At 48.6% G+C, this 16,763-nt stretch overlaps 6 protein-coding genes across 6 annotated transcripts, besides 14 other annotated features; all 6 read left to right on the forward strand.

Annotated features, from left to right (window-relative positions):
• Positions 1 to 9,356: part of a sequence feature (heterozygous, Esmeraldo-like haplotype) that runs on past the window's edge.
• Positions 73 to 102: a microsatellite.
• Positions 246 to 265: a microsatellite.
• On the forward strand, positions 340 to 999 carry Tc00.1047053506357.90 (DNA-directed RNA polymerases II, putative; the record flags this gene model as incomplete). The annotated part of the gene is made up of 1 exon (XM_814174.1): positions 340 to 999. The coding sequence occupies one exon, from the start codon at positions 340 to 342 to the stop codon at positions 997 to 999; it is 660 nt and encodes a 219-aa protein (XP_819267.1).
• Positions 1,076 to 1,182: a sequence feature (T-rich).
• On the forward strand, positions 1,290 to 2,138 carry Tc00.1047053506357.100 (DNA-directed RNA polymerase II, putative; the record flags this gene model as incomplete). The annotated part of the gene is made up of 1 exon (XM_814175.1): positions 1,290 to 2,138. One exon carries the CDS (start codon positions 1,290 to 1,292, stop codon positions 2,136 to 2,138), a length of 849 nt encoding a protein of 282 aa, XP_819268.1.
• Positions 2,527 to 2,551: a microsatellite.
• Tc00.1047053506357.110 (hypothetical protein, conserved) lies at positions 2,569 to 3,426 on the forward strand (the record flags this gene model as incomplete). Its single annotated transcript, XM_814176.1, has 1 exon — positions 2,569 to 3,426. The coding sequence occupies one exon, from the start codon at positions 2,569 to 2,571 to the stop codon at positions 3,424 to 3,426; it is 858 nt and encodes a 285-aa protein (XP_819269.1).
• Positions 3,545 to 3,600: a sequence feature (T-rich).
• On the forward strand, positions 3,673 to 4,920 carry Tc00.1047053506357.120 (hypothetical protein, conserved; the record flags this gene model as incomplete). Its single annotated transcript, XM_814177.1, has 1 exon — positions 3,673 to 4,920. One exon carries the CDS (start codon positions 3,673 to 3,675, stop codon positions 4,918 to 4,920), a length of 1,248 nt encoding a protein of 415 aa, XP_819270.1.
• Positions 5,248 to 5,267: a microsatellite.
• Positions 5,381 to 5,432: a sequence feature (A-rich).
• Positions 5,455 to 5,495: a microsatellite.
• On the forward strand, positions 5,522 to 13,351 carry Tc00.1047053506357.130 (hypothetical protein, conserved; the record flags this gene model as incomplete). Its single annotated transcript, XM_814178.1, has 1 exon — positions 5,522 to 13,351. One exon carries the CDS (start codon positions 5,522 to 5,524, stop codon positions 13,349 to 13,351), a length of 7,830 nt encoding a protein of 2,609 aa, XP_819271.1.
• Positions 9,357 to 9,463: a sequence feature (haploid, non-Esmeraldo-like haplotype).
• Positions 9,464 to 11,568: a sequence feature (haploid, Esmeraldo-like haplotype).
• Positions 11,569 to 11,772: a sequence feature (areas merged during assembly that could not be assigned to a particular haplotype. This can correspond to areas where the two haplotypes were merged or to regions with more than two copies in the genome that were merged during assembly.).
• Positions 11,773 to 16,763: part of a sequence feature (heterozygous, Esmeraldo-like haplotype) that runs on past the window's edge.
• Tc00.1047053506357.140 (periodic tryptophan protein 2, putative) lies at positions 13,806 to 16,616 on the forward strand (the record flags this gene model as incomplete). The annotated part of the gene is made up of 1 exon (XM_814179.1): positions 13,806 to 16,616. The coding sequence occupies one exon, from the start codon at positions 13,806 to 13,808 to the stop codon at positions 16,614 to 16,616; it is 2,811 nt and encodes a 936-aa protein (XP_819272.1).
• Positions 16,747 to 16,763: part of a sequence feature (AT_rich) that runs on past the window's edge.

A 16,763-nucleotide genomic window follows, 5' to 3' on the forward strand; every position in this document is an offset into this window, starting at 1 on the left:
AAACAGAATGAGGTAAAGACGTCAAATCCAAGCTTGGAATGCTTTATATATAACACTCAGTATACGGCGCGCTTTTTTTCTTTCCTTTTTTTCTTTTTTTTTGTTCTCCTTTATAAATACATATACATATATATATTTACTTTCTTTGTCTCTCTGCGTGTGATTTTCCTTTATTTTCTCGGATTTTGATGTGGCCGGCGTTAATGGCTCTTTGCTGCCGAAACCCCTATTTTATTTTATTTTATTATATATATATATATATATAGGGCTGCAGGAAAGCAAGAGAAGAAACTGAGGTGCGGCGGAAATCGTCAGCTTTGGAATTAATTTGCAGCCGTTATGGGCGATGAGAGTAACGCGATTGGGCAAGAGGCCCTGTTGTACGACAAGATGTTCCGTGTCATGCGGACCGTGGGGGAGATGATGTGTGACAGAAAATACCAGGTGGCCGATAAGATAATTCCGAGTTCTGTGGAGGAGTTTAAGGATTGGTACACGGACCCACGAGAAGGGGTAATTTACCGCGACCGCATGACGGTCCCGTGCGAACGCATCGGTGTTTCGCAGCGTAGCCGTGCCATGGTGTTTTTTTCAGAGGGACTTTCCATGGAAACGATGAAGCGGTATCACACACAGGCGTCGGAGGCAAACTGCGATCGCGTTATTATTGTGGTGCAAGGAAGGATAAATGCAATTGTTAAACGGCATGTTGAGGATATCAATCGAAGCAGCCTCGGTTTGAAAATTCAGCTCTTTGATGAAGATGACCTTGTGGTGAATATCACACACCATGAGCTGGTGCCAAAACACACACAACTTGAGGATGAAGAGGTAAAGGAGATGCTGCAGGCTCATGCGCTGGAGTTAAGTGCGCTTCCGCGCATTCTCTCGACCGATCCCGTTGCGGCGTATTTGGGGTTGGAGCGAGGGCGTGTTGTGCGGATTGAGCGAAAGAGTATGTCGGCGGGCTTTTACGTGACCTACCGACAGGTGGTGTAGACACGTCACTTCTTCTTCTTCCTTTTCTCACTATTGATATGCTATTGACTATGTTTGTGTGGCTGGACGCTCCGTCTCTTTTTTTTATTTTTTTTATTATCTTTGGTTGCTTTTGTAATTTTATTTATGAGTCTCCATTTGTTATTAATTCTCTTTTCTTTTGCTTTTTTTAATATTTTTATTGGACCTCATTGTGATGCATTGCCGTCTCGGGTGCGTGGCGGAATTCTGAGCAGAGCAGGAGGAGGAAAGGCCAGCCACTCACTCCTGTCACACACATAGTCTGAAAAATGAGTTCGATTGAGGAGCTAAAAATCGTACGGCTCTATCGTGCCTACAACACTGCAATTCAGATGTGCATGGATCGTGGCTACACAGTGCGCCATCCCTCTGCCGTCGCGCAGGCTGTTCGCGACCCTTCTGTGTACAGCTACGAACACGGACTGGACTATGATTGGTTCCTTCAACGTTTTGTGACTCAGCGGGCCGCGGCCTCCGGGGCTGAGAGGGCAGAGGAGGATGAGGACGACAAGGTGAGGGTGCCGACAAATCAAAACAAACTGTTGGAGGAAAACAAAAAACGTATCCCGATGCGTGGTGCCATGCGGCTTGTTTGCAGTGCTGAGTTAGACGGTGCGACGGATGATGAGGAGGTTTCATTGAGTAAACGAGGAGAAAAAAAGGGGAGTTTAATGCTTGTTTTTTTCTCGGCGTCGCCGTCACTTAGCATGAGTGAGCTGCAGGAGTGTCGCGAGAAGGCTCTGCTGAAAGAGGCCAATTGCATGGTGGTTGTATCCGCCGGAAAAATACCTCCGATGGTTCGTCGTGGTGCACGCGAGCTGAGTGGATTTCTCCGCGCTGGCACAGGCGAGGAAATTATGTCGATTCAACTATTAGAGGAGGATGAACTCGCTTACAACATTGCACGTCACGAAACAGTGCCCCAGCATGAGGTGCTTTCCCCTGAAGAGGCGCAGTTGTTTCTTCAGCAGCGTCAGATTTCTCTCTCCCAGTTACCTCGCATCCTAAAAGAAGACCCTATGGTGGCATACTTGGGTCTTGCACGTGGAAGCATTGTGAAGATACATCGCGACACAAAAGAAAGTGGTCCCTATGAGATGTATCGACAGGTCATTTAGTCTTTTTCGAGTAACGCGATTGTCTTTAATTTTGGTGTTTTTTTTTTTTTTTAAGAAATTAAAAGAAAAAGCTTTCAACTGTTGATAACGCAATATGAGAGGGAAATGGGTATGAGCGCAAAAGAATGATAAGAGCCATGAGCGTTGCGTGTTGTGTGTGAGCTTTTTGGATGCGCGTCGGTAAATGTTTAATTACAGGCATCTATATACATTGGCTGTATTTTGCAACCTCTTCTCTTTTTTAATTTATTTTTCTCCCCTACACACACGTACACACTTTCTCTTCCTTCCTCTTTCTGTGCGTGTGTTTCCTGTGGAGTTGGGCGAGGCGGTGGTCGGGGAAAGTGTAAGGAAAGGAAGAAGCGAATTGAAGGGGTGCGACAGCACTAAAAAAAAAAAAGGAAAAAAAAAAATTCCCTTTTAAGGACGCATGCTTCGACGGACGATTGTTCCTTTAGCGAAAGTTTATGGTGCAGCGCCTCCGAATGGCACTGGCCAGATGCAGCCGGCTCGTCATCGATTGCTGCACGGGAAACGAGAACGTCAGGGAAGCCTTTTTGCCATCGCCAATGATGTGAAATATGACGAGAAGCGGCTCCGCCAGCAGCTCAATGCCATGCTAGAGGAGGAACGTCTTCCACCACGCACACGGCTAGAGCGCAACAAAGCCAATGGAGGCGAGGCTTTGCCACAGCGTCGGCTTGTCGACCTGCCGGGTGTGGAGCGACGCCGTGACCTGCCCGCCGATCCGATCACAAGGCTGTTCTTTCAGCACAAAGGGGATCATGCACTGTACTACGGCACATATGACAACCCCAGTTTACAGGACGAAGATCGCATCCAAATAGAAAAACGTGAACCACGGTACTGGACATACAATGTGTTCACCCCAGTCTATGACTTTTGCCATCGTATCCGCGAGGCAACGGAGCAGAGGAAACGTTTCGTCATTGTACCTTCCACAGTTGAAACCCGTGGCTGTGCCCGGGTGATGCTTGGTCATGGACTTGTAGCTGGTTTTCGTGATTTTCACAACGACCGAGCCTTTGCCGTGGAACTGAAATACTTTCAGGGCGACTCCACGATCAATGTTATTGAGCCCTGTGCCTATGACGGCAAAACCGAATTTGAGTGGAGTCCCAAGATGATGCGGAGACTGATGAACACACACGGTATTCACAATCGTCTGGTGGTGTACATTTGCCGGACGGCGGACAATCGCGTTATTGACCACATACAGGCGGTAAAGGAGAATGTTGGTGGGCGAGGGCTTATTATGGTGCATTAGCTGCAGGAGAAAAGAAGGGAAAAACAGAGGGGTTCTTGTTGTGTCGTTCGACTCCTGAATTTTTCATGCATAAGCGAAAAAGTTTGAAGGAAGAGATAAACCTTGGGGATTTGGATGGTCTTTTTTGTTGTCGTTCTTTTTGTTTTTTTTTTAATATTTTTTTTTGTCTTTTTTATGTCACTGAAGCCTGTCACGTGAATAACTGTCATTAGAAGCAACCACGGGGTGGACCTTGGGCCGTGAGGAATGGATCTTTTTCTTTCTGTGTCTCCTACGGACGACAGGCCGTTTGTGCCGCCGCAGCTGAGTTATCTCACCGAGCATGTTCTTACTCCATTTTATGATCTTGTCGTGCTTTATTATCCAACGTCGTGGACTCCGAATAAAGTGACTTTGTTCGGAATTTTCATGACTCTTCTCTCATCGCTGCTGCTTCTCACGGGAATGCCGCCAACCACCCTGTTCGAGCCACCGTACGCCACCATCCGTCCCGCAAGTTTTCTTGGGGAGGATTCAAAGTGGCAGAACTTTTTTGGCCCCACTCCATTGCATCCAACGACCCTGCGTCCGCTTTGGAGCTCGATTTTTCCCTCTGGTAATTGGTTGTTGTTTACATGTGGCATTCTTAACAGCATTTATTGCATTGCCGATAACACCGACGGACGTCTCGCACGCCGACTGAAGAAGTCAAGTTGTATTGGTGAATATCTCGACCATGGTCTTGATTGTGTTACCTCGCTGCTTTCAACATGTGTTGCCTTGTCCGTTTTTGGTATATCATTTTCGAACATTTCACTTGCTGTTGTGACAGTCGCGATGGCCACAGTTTTCTCGCACACATTAAATTACGAGAAACACATTTTTATTTGGGGTAATAGATTTGTTTCCGTTGATGAAGCAATGATTTTTTTTTGTGTTGTACATTGGATTCCACTTTTGTTTCCAGGACTTGCCTCTGCAAAGGTATCCCCAGCTCTTTTGTATGCCGTGTTACCAGAAACGTGGGCACATGCACTGCTGCCTCTCCGTTACGTTGAGGCCATTATGGTTATTTATTGGGCTTCTCAGGTGTATGTCATTCTGGACATAGCCCTCAAAAACTGGAAGATGCTCTTTCGAATTACGACGTTGGCGCTGCTGTTGAACACTGTCCTGATGCTTGGCGTCATACCTTACCAAACGGCACAGTTAGTGAAGGTGGATCCTGCCGGATATGTTTGGGGTCCATTTTCATACGTGGCTATTTGGTTCATCACGGTCTCGTGCACCTCCAGTACGGTTGTTCACATTCTTATTTATTCTCACTGTGCTCGGTTGCCTCGAGTCGATCCAACGGCACTGGCGGGTCTTTTTTTTGTTTGGTTTGCCTTTATCAATTGCCCTGCTGCTGGTATGATGATATCTGTAGTGTGGCACATTGCACAAATTCTCTGCTACGTGGATGGCCTTCAAAACCGTCATCTCGAGGGGTCGCAAAAGATGAAGGTGGTATAGGAAAGAGAGTGTGTGTGGGCGAGAAGAGCGGCTCTAGCACAGCTGAGAGGCCGGAGAGGGAGGTCAGGAAGGGAAGAATAGGAGGTGACTTCAATGGATGGGCCAAGCATGGGAGGCGTGAGGAAAAGATACGGGGAGTGGTGCTCATGTGGGGGTAATGTATGAGGCCCGCACCGCTAAAGATGCAAACTAGAGAACAGAGTGCAGCGGCGAAGAATTAAATGAGACACGGTGGCGCCGGGAGGAGGGTAGTATTGGAGCTGCAGTCTTGCAGGAAGAAGATGCTCCCCTCACATTTTGTGCTACGCACATCAAAGGAAAAAAATCTTTTTTTTTTTTTTTTTTTTGTACTGCGCTCTCTGAGAAGTGTCATGTACTGCGCTCACTCCATTGATGGTGTTGCTTGACTGCCCGCGTTTCATTATTTGATGTTTCAACTGACAAGGTAGGAAAAAGCGTCAAAGAAAGAAATAAAAGAAGGAAAAAAACAAAAAAAATAAATAAATAAAAGACCGAACGAATAAAGAAGCAGCCTTTTTTTTTTCTTTTTTTTTTTTGTTGTTTTGTTTTCTTTTCTGTGGGATCGTGAATTCTGGACGCAATGGATTTATCTTCTATTGTTCTGGCACTTCAGGGGAACTTGGCTTTTGTGCCGCGTGCCGTGTCAGTGCTGTTCAACCACGCGAACCCGCTCTCGGAACGAGAGGCGGCAAAACTTTCCGAATTTACGAGAGAGCAGCAAGAGACGGGAGCACCGGTGACTTCCGTGCCGGATAACATTAAACAACTCATGGAGAGACCGCTTCATCGTCTGTCCGCGGTTACTGTCATTCAGTGCATCTTGGGAGCTGCCAAGGTTCCAAGCCTCCCCGTAAAGTACCAGCGACGTCTCCAGCGACATCTTTTACCTCTTCTTTGTAAGAGTGAACCGTTATCACTGGAGGAATGGAGCCATGTTCTTCGTCAGACAGCAACGCTTCCAATGGGCCACTCTGCCATCCCACTGCGATGTGCAGAAGAGGTACTAAAGGCAGCGGCACCGGCTTTGTTTCTCTCAAAGAACAAATCTGCCGAAGAAGAGTCCGTCAAAGAAGTGCAAAAGTTATTTCTCAAGACATTTGCTGTGGTCGTTTCGCATTACGCCAAACGGTACACCAGGTGTTTTCAGCGCTCAGCGACACAGAAAATGCCTACAGGTAAGAGCAATAAAAAGAGGAGTTTTCTGTATTCTACTCCATTTAGGCGTCTCAAACGCATATTGGATGTGAATTGGGGGCACACCCGGGAAGCATGGTTGGCGATTGTTGAGACGTTGTCACCGGCGGACGCCCTTATACTTTCGTTAGCAACACCATGGAATTATCCCATAAAGAATGGTACACTCATGCAGGTGTTGAAGGGCAGTCCAACGTTGTTGTTTCATCTTTTTTCCGATCGACCTTCCCCTGGTTCATTATGGGTTGAGTGCCCCAATGACGCAATACAAACTTGCATTTACAATATGGGGCTTACCAATTGCTCACGCGATAATGCATTGGATTACCTCGTTGTGCTTTTGGCGCTTCCTGGGGAGGACAAATTTGCATTTTTCAAGTCTCGTGGTATGGACGGATTTTTGCAATTGTTAACACCCTTTGTGAACAATGTTAAGGCCTTGAACTTCGCTGTGGCACAGGAATGGCAAGAGCTTTATGCATTACTTTTTCTTCACATGAAAGCGGAGGAGGAGTTATTTCCTCTTTTTGTTCAGGCCGCTTCCGATGTTGTGGTAAACCGATGCCGGGCTGTGACTGAAAAGGCATCGATTATAACCCTTACCGCCTCCGTGATGCACGCCATTTCTGATGCCGCACGATCCAAGGCTGCAGCTGGAAAATTGACCCGCATGATTGAGCGGGAACTAGCAAGTCCTGCCATAGACACTGCCGCTGCTGCTTGGAGACTTCTTCGAGAAGCCAGATTGGAGGACGATGTTGCAGATGAGATACGCTCTGCATTAAAAAGCGCCAAGAACAATGAACAACTCCGAAGGGTTATGATAATACATATTTCCCCGCAACGAGCACCCGCCGATGTCATTGCCTCTCTGATTGAGCCGCTTTTGGAGGAATGTGAAGAGGCGGAGGCGTATCGACCGGATGCGTTTTTGGCATTGCGCATCGCTGCACAGAAACGATTCAATGCGGTAGCAAAACTGTGCGGCATTCTTTGTCAGGCAGATGTGGTGGCACAATTGGGTATGGTAGCGGATGAATTGGACGGTCTCATGGAAACGGCGGTGGCACTTGCCCAAATCAGTTTATTTGCTCCCATGGCGCTTCTCTTAACCCACAGAAGTGGATTACTGCGACAGCACCTTTCCTCGTACGTTGCCACAATTTCTACTGATGCAAGTGCCATCATCGCCCTTTGGGACAGCCTGACACGCACAGTATTCGGGTTGGAGGCGAAGGAAAAGCCGAAGATTTTGTCCTCCAATGCCGTTGGGGCACTCCTTACGGTGGCCCCAGCATTACTGCAGCACACCGCGAAGACGCCAGTATCGACCACGCTCTGCGAAGTTCTGCTTTGCTGTGGCCATGACCACATTCAAGGGACAGATCCGTACTATTTCCACACAAAGTCATTTCTCCTTGGCCGTCGGCGGACGAGTTCGGAGGTGGTGCAATCGCAAGTATTTGAACGACTCTTTGCCGGGGAACACGCACACCTTTTTAAACTGCACAGTGAGGCACTTGTCAGCAAAATCTGTGAGAATTTTAATGGTCCGACACATTTGGGTACGGCTGCCAGTCGTGGTTTGGTGCTGCTTTTGAGCTTTATCACCAGTCCCCTGTCATTGCAGCAAGCCTTTGAAAAACTTTTAGATGCCACCAAAAAATCGGTGGATTACTTGATGTCTCTTGATGCCCGTGACCGCGCCATTGCGGCCTCCTCCGTAACGGCGCTGCAAGAGTACGAAACAAAGGCTTTACGGGAGCGACAACTTCTCAAGACATATCCTGACAAACCACCCAAGGGAATGTCTGAGGACGACTACGAAGACATGAAACGAAGAGATGCGATTGCTCTTGAAAAGGGTCGAGAGGTGTTGCGCATAGAAATAGAGAAGCGGAGACATGAGATTGAGGAGACGATACGGAAGAATAAGGTACCATTGGCGACGATTCGTACTCTTGGAACTACAGGACGTTTTCCTATCGAAGGGGTGGCGGTACTTTATCCCTATCTTCAGGGCATTTTGAATAGCAACGATTTGCCGGAAGTACTTGAGCGTCTTATTGTAGATGCCATTTCAGGTCTGCTTTCAAAAACCATCTTTGCAGACATGGCGGAGAACATGGCGTGTACTGTGGCCCAGTTGCATGACAAACCATCTCTTACGGTTGAGGACGTGTCACGGCTCTCAACGATGTCGCTGCATCTGCGTCAGGCCATCACTCATATGATTCCTGCGCCTCTTTTTGTGGTATTGCTCCCTTTCTCACGGGTTGCGTTTAAGGCAGGTCGTGGAAGCAATGCCGTGCAGACGACCATTCCTGTTGCGACGCAGCACCAGATTATGGGTCTACTTTTGCAGAACCTCGGACAGCCTAAATTACCGCAGCCTACAGAAACACTACAACTACTTACCAACATTTTGCAGAATTTTCCTTCACTCTTTAAGAGCGTGCAACAGGGCATTAATCTCCTGATGGCTCTGATTCCTGCGTCGAATCTCACAGCACTGGAACTCGGTCTTTTTAACCCCGCTGATGCTGTTAAGGAGGTGGTTGCTTCAGCATATCATCGATTTTCGCACTTCTTGACATGTCGTCGTGCATTGGTTTTGGCAGCAGTTTCTCTTCATGATTCTTCTCTCGAGGTGGTGAAGTCGATGCAACGCGTCACGCACGATCCCGTGTACTCCTTCTCGCTCGATCCAATGGATTGGAATGATCTTCTTTACTTTTTAAGGAATTACGGCCAGCACCAAACATCACACGCTGTGCGTATCGGTGAGACTATGCGAGAACTCTTCTTACTGCCCTCGACGACTGTGGCACAGCAAAAGTTGTGGCTTGAAGACCTAAAGAAGATCGCTGGACAAGGCGCTATTGTATCCATTCAGGTTTTGTCTTCCTCATTGATGAATGATGCCTTTCAGGGCGTCCTGTTGTTTCTCTGCGAAATGGCAGAGTCTCCGAGTACGGAACCACTTATGCGACTTATCCTCTCATGTGGACGCGTGGTTCTGAATGACTGCGCTATCGATGTTCTCAAGTCATTGGCTCCAACACTTCAGACTCGCCTTGGTAAGCCACCTAAAGATCTCACCGATGCACACAAAGAGCTCTACTTTGCCACTTCTACAGTGTGGCTTACGATCATTAGTTGTCGTCTTAAAGAGACTGTGTTGTTGGAATCCATTGTCGAGCAACAGAGTAGCACATTAAACAAGTCAAGCTCGGCTATGGTGCATCGGGCTGTGTGTACATCTATGGTGGAGATTACGAAAAACGAGGAGGTGCGAGCTTCTCCAAAGTTGGATGAGTTTGTGGAGAAGTGTTTGAAACAGGTCATTCACGCCAGTTCATACATTAAGAAAAAAGCACATGCCTATGGTCTTGTGGGCGTTCTTCAGGGTTTGGGTCTTACTTCCCTTAGACGTTACCAGATTATGGAGATTATGAAAAAGGCCGTTAGTGAGAATCGGACAGAGCGGACGGGTGTGATGTTACTTCTGGAGGTTCTTTCTGAAGAAATGGGTGCCAAATTTGAGCCTTACGCACTCGCCATGTGCGGCGGATTGCTCGAGGGCGTGGCCGACAAGGATCAAAGGGTTTCAGAATGTGCAGATGACGCGTCCCGTGTAATGGTGCGCTCCTTGACAGCAGTGGGCCTGCAACAACTGATACCCCGTTTGGTGGATAGTCTATCTGCAGAGCAGGCAAAACGACGTGTTCCGCCTCTAAACTTTATCGGTTACGTCGCCTTCTGTTCGCCCAAGCAACTGGCCGCAACGTTGCCAGAGATTACAAAACACATCAACGCATGCCTTTTTGATGTCAACCATAATGTTTCAACAGCTGCTATGAATGCGTTGCGGCGTGTTGCTGGTGTTGTATCGAACGCTGAGATTCGGGAACATGTGGAAGTAATCCTTCTTGCGTTACGTTCTCCTAGTACTGAAACTGAGAATGCACTTGACACGTTGCTTTATACTCGTTTTGTGAATGCTGTGGACCCTGCGTCATTGGCTCTTATTATTCCTATCCTTTCGCGGGGCCTCAGTAGCCAAATGCCACATCTCCGTCCAAAGGCGGCCCAGATTGTGGCATCTATGGTGAATCTTGTTAATGACCCCAAATCCCTTAAACCGTACTCTGAGGAACTTGTGAGGTTACTTGAAGAAGCTGCAATGGACCCCATGTCGGAAGCCCGCACTACCAGCGCCAAGGCTGTTGCAGCGCTCTCCGCTGCCCTTGGTGGGAAGATGGTTGATGATATCGTGGCTTGGTGTTTTACTATTTTGCACAAGCCTCACGTTAGCAGTATTGAAAAGGCGGGTGCCGCGCAGGTTTTTGTGGAAGTGGTAGAAAGTTGCGGGGATTCCATTCTGTACGACTCACTCCCCACGATTGCGGCAGGCATGTTGGATGAGCGACCCCTTGTACGGGAAGGATTTCTACATATCATGGTATACTCTCCCTCCACCCTTAGTCCATCCACTTTTCAGAGGTTTTTACCACTGTCGTTCCCGTGGGTGCTCGAAGGACTATCACACTTTTCCGATCGTGTTCGGGATGTGGCACTTGTGGCGGGCTCAGGCATCATTAACTCGTATGGGACGCGGAATCTTTCGTTGGTGCTGGAACCATTGCTTTCTGGTGTGGTGAGTGAGGTGACAACATTGCGTCAAAGCTCCATGCTACTGGCTTCAAAACTGCTCATTCACTTGGTCCAACAAATTCGTAAAAGGATGCGCATTAATTTAGCCAAGGAGAACCTGGCCGGGGACCAAGACAAGACGGAGGAACTGGAACGAATCCTGGAACAGGAAGCAGAAGCCGCTGAAGACGCGGAAAACTGTGGTGTACTTCAGATGGAGGCCGCACGCGATGTGGAGAAGCGTGGCATCTCTATTCTTGGCTCCCTTGAGGAGATTTTGGGAACGGAGGGATTCACCCAGTTGCTGTCGGCGATGTACTGTGGCCGTCATGAGCGTAATTTGAACGTCCGCACAGATACAAACAATGCGTGGCAGACGTGTGTGGCGAGTCTTCGTGGTGCTGTTAAGAAAATTTTTAACGGTCTTGTAAATGTTTTGGTCTTATTTGCCTCCTCCGAAAATCTGGATTGTGTGGAGATGGCTGTGAAAACTATTGAATTTACTTCCCGTTTGAATGAGATGATTGAGCAACTGATTGAGGCCTTATGCGACCGCTACCATGAAAAGAGCCGTAGAAGTAAACTTGGGGCACTTACATGTCTTGCAAACGTCGTGGTTTACATTGACTCTCGTCGTCTCATTGGCGTAGGCGGCCAGATTGTGGGGTGTGTTCTTCCCGGCATGCAGGATACGGACCCGCGAGTGCAGGAGTGCGCGCGAGATGTGTTTGCGAAGGTGTCCAAGTCAGTCGGTCCAAGACTCATTGAGGATGCAATTGAAGCGCAAATTGAGACGTCAGTGCGTGGTGTGGTGGAAGTGGTGAAGGTAAAACCAGTTGCCGCACTCGATATAATTTTCAAGTATCTTGCGCAACGGTCTGTGTACACACAGGACAACCTTGAACTTCTCGATGCCATTCTTGATGTGGATGAGGCATATGAACAGATGCGTCGCTACTCCGATGATATGAGTCGAACACTTCTTGCGTTTCTTGTGCAAGGGCTTGAGGGTGCGAGTGAGACGTATCAAAAGTTTATTGAAGGCTTGTCTCGTGAATTTGAGCACCTGCCAGTTGAACATTGGGAAAAAGGACTTCGTTCCCCGGCGACACAGCGTGGCGCTCTTCTTGCAGCGGAGGCGTATGGTTTGGGTGTGTCGTTTGACTCTATTGAGACTCTCACCGCGGTGTTCCGTGCTGCCATTGAAGCTCTTGGAAGCGACGATGACGAACTTCGAAGCATTGCGGTTTCTATGATCCCACGCCTCATTGCATCGCTTGAGCAACGTGTAGTAGAATCCCTGGAGGAAGAGGAGCAACAAGACCTTACGACCAGCAAGCGTGCTGCTGGCCGATATCTGTTGCAATACCTGGATGTGTTTCAAAACACATTGGGGGTTACCGCGCGTGCATTTATTACTGAGACAGAACCGGAGTTTAATGTTCTTGGCGAGGGTGAACCCGCGCGAATATTTGACGTTTTCATGAACTTCTATAACAGAGGCCTTGATTATGGCACCTCCGTGCAAAAGGTGCAGGCCGTGGAGTGCATTCAGGACCTATTGTCGTTTGCACCGCGACATTTGAGCGCGGGCGCTGCCAATACAGTCGCTGGTCGTTGCTCAAAGGTGTTATTTACACGAAATGAAGGAACTGTTGTTCTTGCGCTTGTCAGAGTTTGTTTGCAACTCATGGACTATCCTGCCAGCGGTAAGGAGAAAATGGTGGAAGGTACCATGGCACTTGCGATGTTTAATGCTTCTCTATGCGACAAGGGTGAGGCCCGCGTGTTGGCACTTCGTGTTGTCATTCGATTGCTGCAAAGGTCTGAAAAGTACGCCGAACTTATTCTTGGTACAGTGGTGACCAAAAAAAATTCTGTCGACACTGCATTGCTTCGGGGAGTTATGTGCCGTTTTGTCTCTGTCGTAATACGATACAGTCACTTCACCAAAGCATTGAGTCACATTACAAAATTGATGGACTTTGTGCTGCCCACCTGGGAATGGGCGGAAACGCCGGCAACTGCAGCTTTTTCCGGTGTGGCCGTCGCAGCGCTATGCAAGTCGGCAAGTACTACCGATGGACAGCTTGCTGAGCTTCAAAAGAAGGCGCTGGTAATGATGTCTTCCAAAGGGAGCGCGGCCCTTGGTGGCTTCGCGTTTGCGTACTCGCTTGTCACGTGCTGCATGGAGCGTGCAGACCCGACGTTTATTCGCGCGGCAGCGGATGGCGTACGAACGGCGGCGAGTGTTGGCGCTAGCGACAAGTTGACTATCACGTGGTTGCTACGCGCCGCCGCCGCGCTGGCCAGCACCGGACTCATACAGGCTTCTGACCTCATGCCAGAAGTATTTGTTCCAATGCTGCGCCGTGTGGACGTGAACGATGAGCTGATGATGAGCACTGCGCAGTATTATTACGAGGTGATTGTGGAGAGGTTTCCTGAAGTGGCTGGTGCGTTGGCAGGTATTCCGCGGGAACAGAGCAGACAGTGGGGTATTGTTGGCCACTTTGACGCCGACCTTGACGACGAAGAGGCTGCTGACACGGTGTACTAGAGGCAGTCACCCAGGCAACTATTCCGTTTGGCGATGCTTACACACGGCGAGGGTGAGGGAGCAGGACGGGACTGAAATTAGGAAGAAAAAAAAAATACATGAATAACTGAAGCTTAATGACCAAAGGGAGTGAAGGAGGTCCAATTAAATAAAAGGCAACATAATTATCAGAAGGCGTGAAGAAATACATGCGTAATATACGCAGGTAGGAAGAGATGGATAGGGGAGCGTGAGAGCCGAGCAGGCGTTTAGCCGCCAAAAGTTTGTACACGGAGCAAAGTGCAATAAGTGAGCGGTGTTTATTGTGCCATCTTTTTTTTTTTTTTTTTTCTGCATAGAAGTGGGAGCCTTCCGGAACGGGTGGTGACGAAGGAGGAAAGGAAGACGTTAAGAAGCCAGCAAAATAAAAAAAAAAGAGGATAAGGAGGAGGAATAAAAGAAAAGCGGGAAGAAAATGCAGACAAATTTTCAACTGGCTTCAGTGCATGGCATGTTGTACACGGGAGGCAATGTCGCCTTTTCTCCCGACGGACGCCAGTTGTACTCGCCGGTCAACAATTACATTTCAAGCATTCAGGTCCAGCAGGAAGGGCATCGCTCGCTTCCGTGCAGTAACAGCACGATTCAGTGTTTTGACCTATCACCAGACGGCGATCTGCTGATTGCAATTGGTCGGCGTGGTGTTGGCTTTTTCTACGCGATTTCCGCCGGTGTTGTGCTTGACACTATCGCGTTCCCCCCTGACTGTGAGGTCCGCTGTGTCAAGTTTAGTCCGTGTGGCAAGTACGTTGCAATTGCCCTTGAAAATACTCTTCAGGTGTACACTTCCCCGGCTCAGCGTGTTGTGGCATACCATGCATGTCATCGGGTGGAGAATCTACACGCGGCGCTGACGTTGCCAATTATGAATGTTGAATGGTCACCGAACAGTGAACACCTTCTATTGTGCGGGCAAGATGCCCGCATGAAGATTTACCCACGTCAAGGACGTCTGCAGCAGAAGGGGATGGCTATACAGCAGAATGCCTTGGTAGGTCACCGCGCTGGAGTTCATGGTGCTTGGTTTATGGATGACGCATGCTCTTGCGTTGTGAGTGTCTCCGCTGATAATGTCATTATCACATGGAAGCGTACGAATGTCACACGTCGAGAGGTGCTGCAAGCTGTTGCAACTGCACAAATGAAGGCGCGTATCATGCAGCAGGAAGATGAAAGTGGTGACGATGATGATGATGGGGCCGGTCGTGCTCCAAAGTCTTTTTTAGAAAAACGCCGGCTGGAGCAGCTGAAGCTTGAAGGGGTGCGTGTCTCCGTTGCGGATGATACGTATCTACCTGACATTCTTCGCTGTGCATATGAGATAGACAAGAAATACCTACTAACGCATAAAGGAAACGTATCAGTCACATGCTTTCACCGACTTCGTGGTCTTGTGGCGATTGGCTACAACTCTGGTATCTTTGCAATTCATAGTTTGACAACGGCTGACGAAGCGGAACTAACTCTTGTTCATTTACTTTCTATTTCCGCACAGTCACTAACAGCTGCAGCTTTCAGTCCAACTGGTGACTTTGTTGCATTTGGAAGTGCCCAGTTGAAACAGCTTCTCCTGTGGGACTGGAAATCAGAGGCATATGTTCTTAAAGACCAGGCGCACTATTACGATATTTCTCGAGTTGCCATAACTGCAGATTCTGGTAGCATTATTTCTTGTGGTGATGACGGTAAAATAAAGGTGTGGAAAGCGTCCTCAGGTCAGTGCTATGTAACTTTCACAGAACACACAGCACCGGTAACGGGCGTGGTAACATGCGCAGCTACGAATGCCTTTTTTACTTGCAGCCGGGATGGCACAGCAAGAGGCTATGATCTTGTACGATACCGTCATTTCCGCGTCTATAAAACACCCGAACAAACGCAACTTTCTTGCATTGCTGTCGACCCATCTGGAGAAGTGCTGGCAGTGGGTAGTGGGCAGACCGATCGCATCTTTCTTTTTGCAGTGCAAACGGGAAAATTGATTGATCAACTGCAAGGACATGAAGCGCCTATTGCGTGTCTGGCATTTCATCCGTCAGGCACCGCTCTTGTTTCCGGTTCTCTTGACCACAATCTTGTCTTTTGGGATCTTTTTAACCGCGGGGATGGTGGGGACCGCATGAAGGGTGATGCAGAAGTAGTAGACATTGGGTCTGAAGTGCTTAGTGTTACGTTCAGCAACAGTGGTCGCCGTCTGGCTGTGTTGACAATGAGACAGGAGATATCTGTTTATGAGACCGTCGTACCGACAGAGCCAATCATCATCAAAACCTTTCAGACGAGTTTTGACGCCGCTGGTGGGTGGAACAAGACAGTGGGGCCACGTAGTGCGAACTATAATGCCCGCTTCAATGTCATTGCCTTTTCTCCTGAGGGGGAAAAGATTGTCGCTGGGGGAGATTCCAAGTGGATTGTGATGTATCACGCCACTCAGGGCTACATGCTGAAGAAGTGGCCTGTCACGACGAACCAGGATGTGCAGGGAGCGGAAGAACAATACCAGTGGCGTCAAATGACGGAAGCAGGGCATGTCGACGATATTGATGTGGACGATGCTGACATTCATCTGCGCCGGGGAAAAATAATGGAGATGCCTGGAAGTCGGCACCGCCACTTTGCGACAGGAAAGAGACAAACTGCACTCACGGCACGAACGATGGACTTGGCTTTTTCGTGCACAGGGACAGAATTTGTGGCGGCCACCACCGATGGGCTGTTGGTGTTTTCTACTCGTGTTGCACGTCCAAAGTTCCAGCCCCTACAGCTCAGTGCTAACATCACGACCCAACAGGTTCGCGATCAACTAGACCGCGGCGAACCTGTTATGGCGCTTATGGGTGCAATGAAACTTGGAGACAAGATGCTTGGTGTGGAGTGCTTACGCCGGATGCCGCGGGACGCCATTCCCGTCGCCGTCTCTTCCGCCCCTTCTGTCTTGTTCCCTCTGTTGGTGCAGTGGGTGAGCACAGAGGTTGAAGAGAGTCGGGGGATCGAGCAGGCCTTGCTCTGGGCGCAGTCTCTGATGCTGCACTCCAATGAGTGCACGGGTGGTTTTGCACAGGAACGAAGTGCCGTTATTCCCGCGTTGAAGGTTCTGCAGCGTGGACTGCAGCAGCACCGGGCGTTGACGGATCTGGCGAAAGAGAATTACTTTTCCTTGCGTTATATTATCGACATGACGAAAATGCAGAAAGACATTTTGCAGCCAGCTGCCACCGTTGAATAAATTCATCCTAGGGCGAGTGAGGGTGCCAAAAGCACACATATAAACCAAGAAACAAATCAACAAAAATCCTACGAATAAATAAAAAGAAAAAGGGAAAATTGCGTTTAAACAAAGCTTGTCTCATTGACGGAATAAAAAAAAAAAAAA

This window comes from Trypanosoma cruzi, genomic scaffold, assembly GCF_000209065.1.
Source record: "Trypanosoma cruzi strain CL Brener 1047053516469 genomic scaffold, whole genome shotgun sequence".
Lineage (NCBI taxonomy): Eukaryota > Euglenozoa > Kinetoplastea > Trypanosomatida > Trypanosomatidae > Trypanosoma > Trypanosoma cruzi.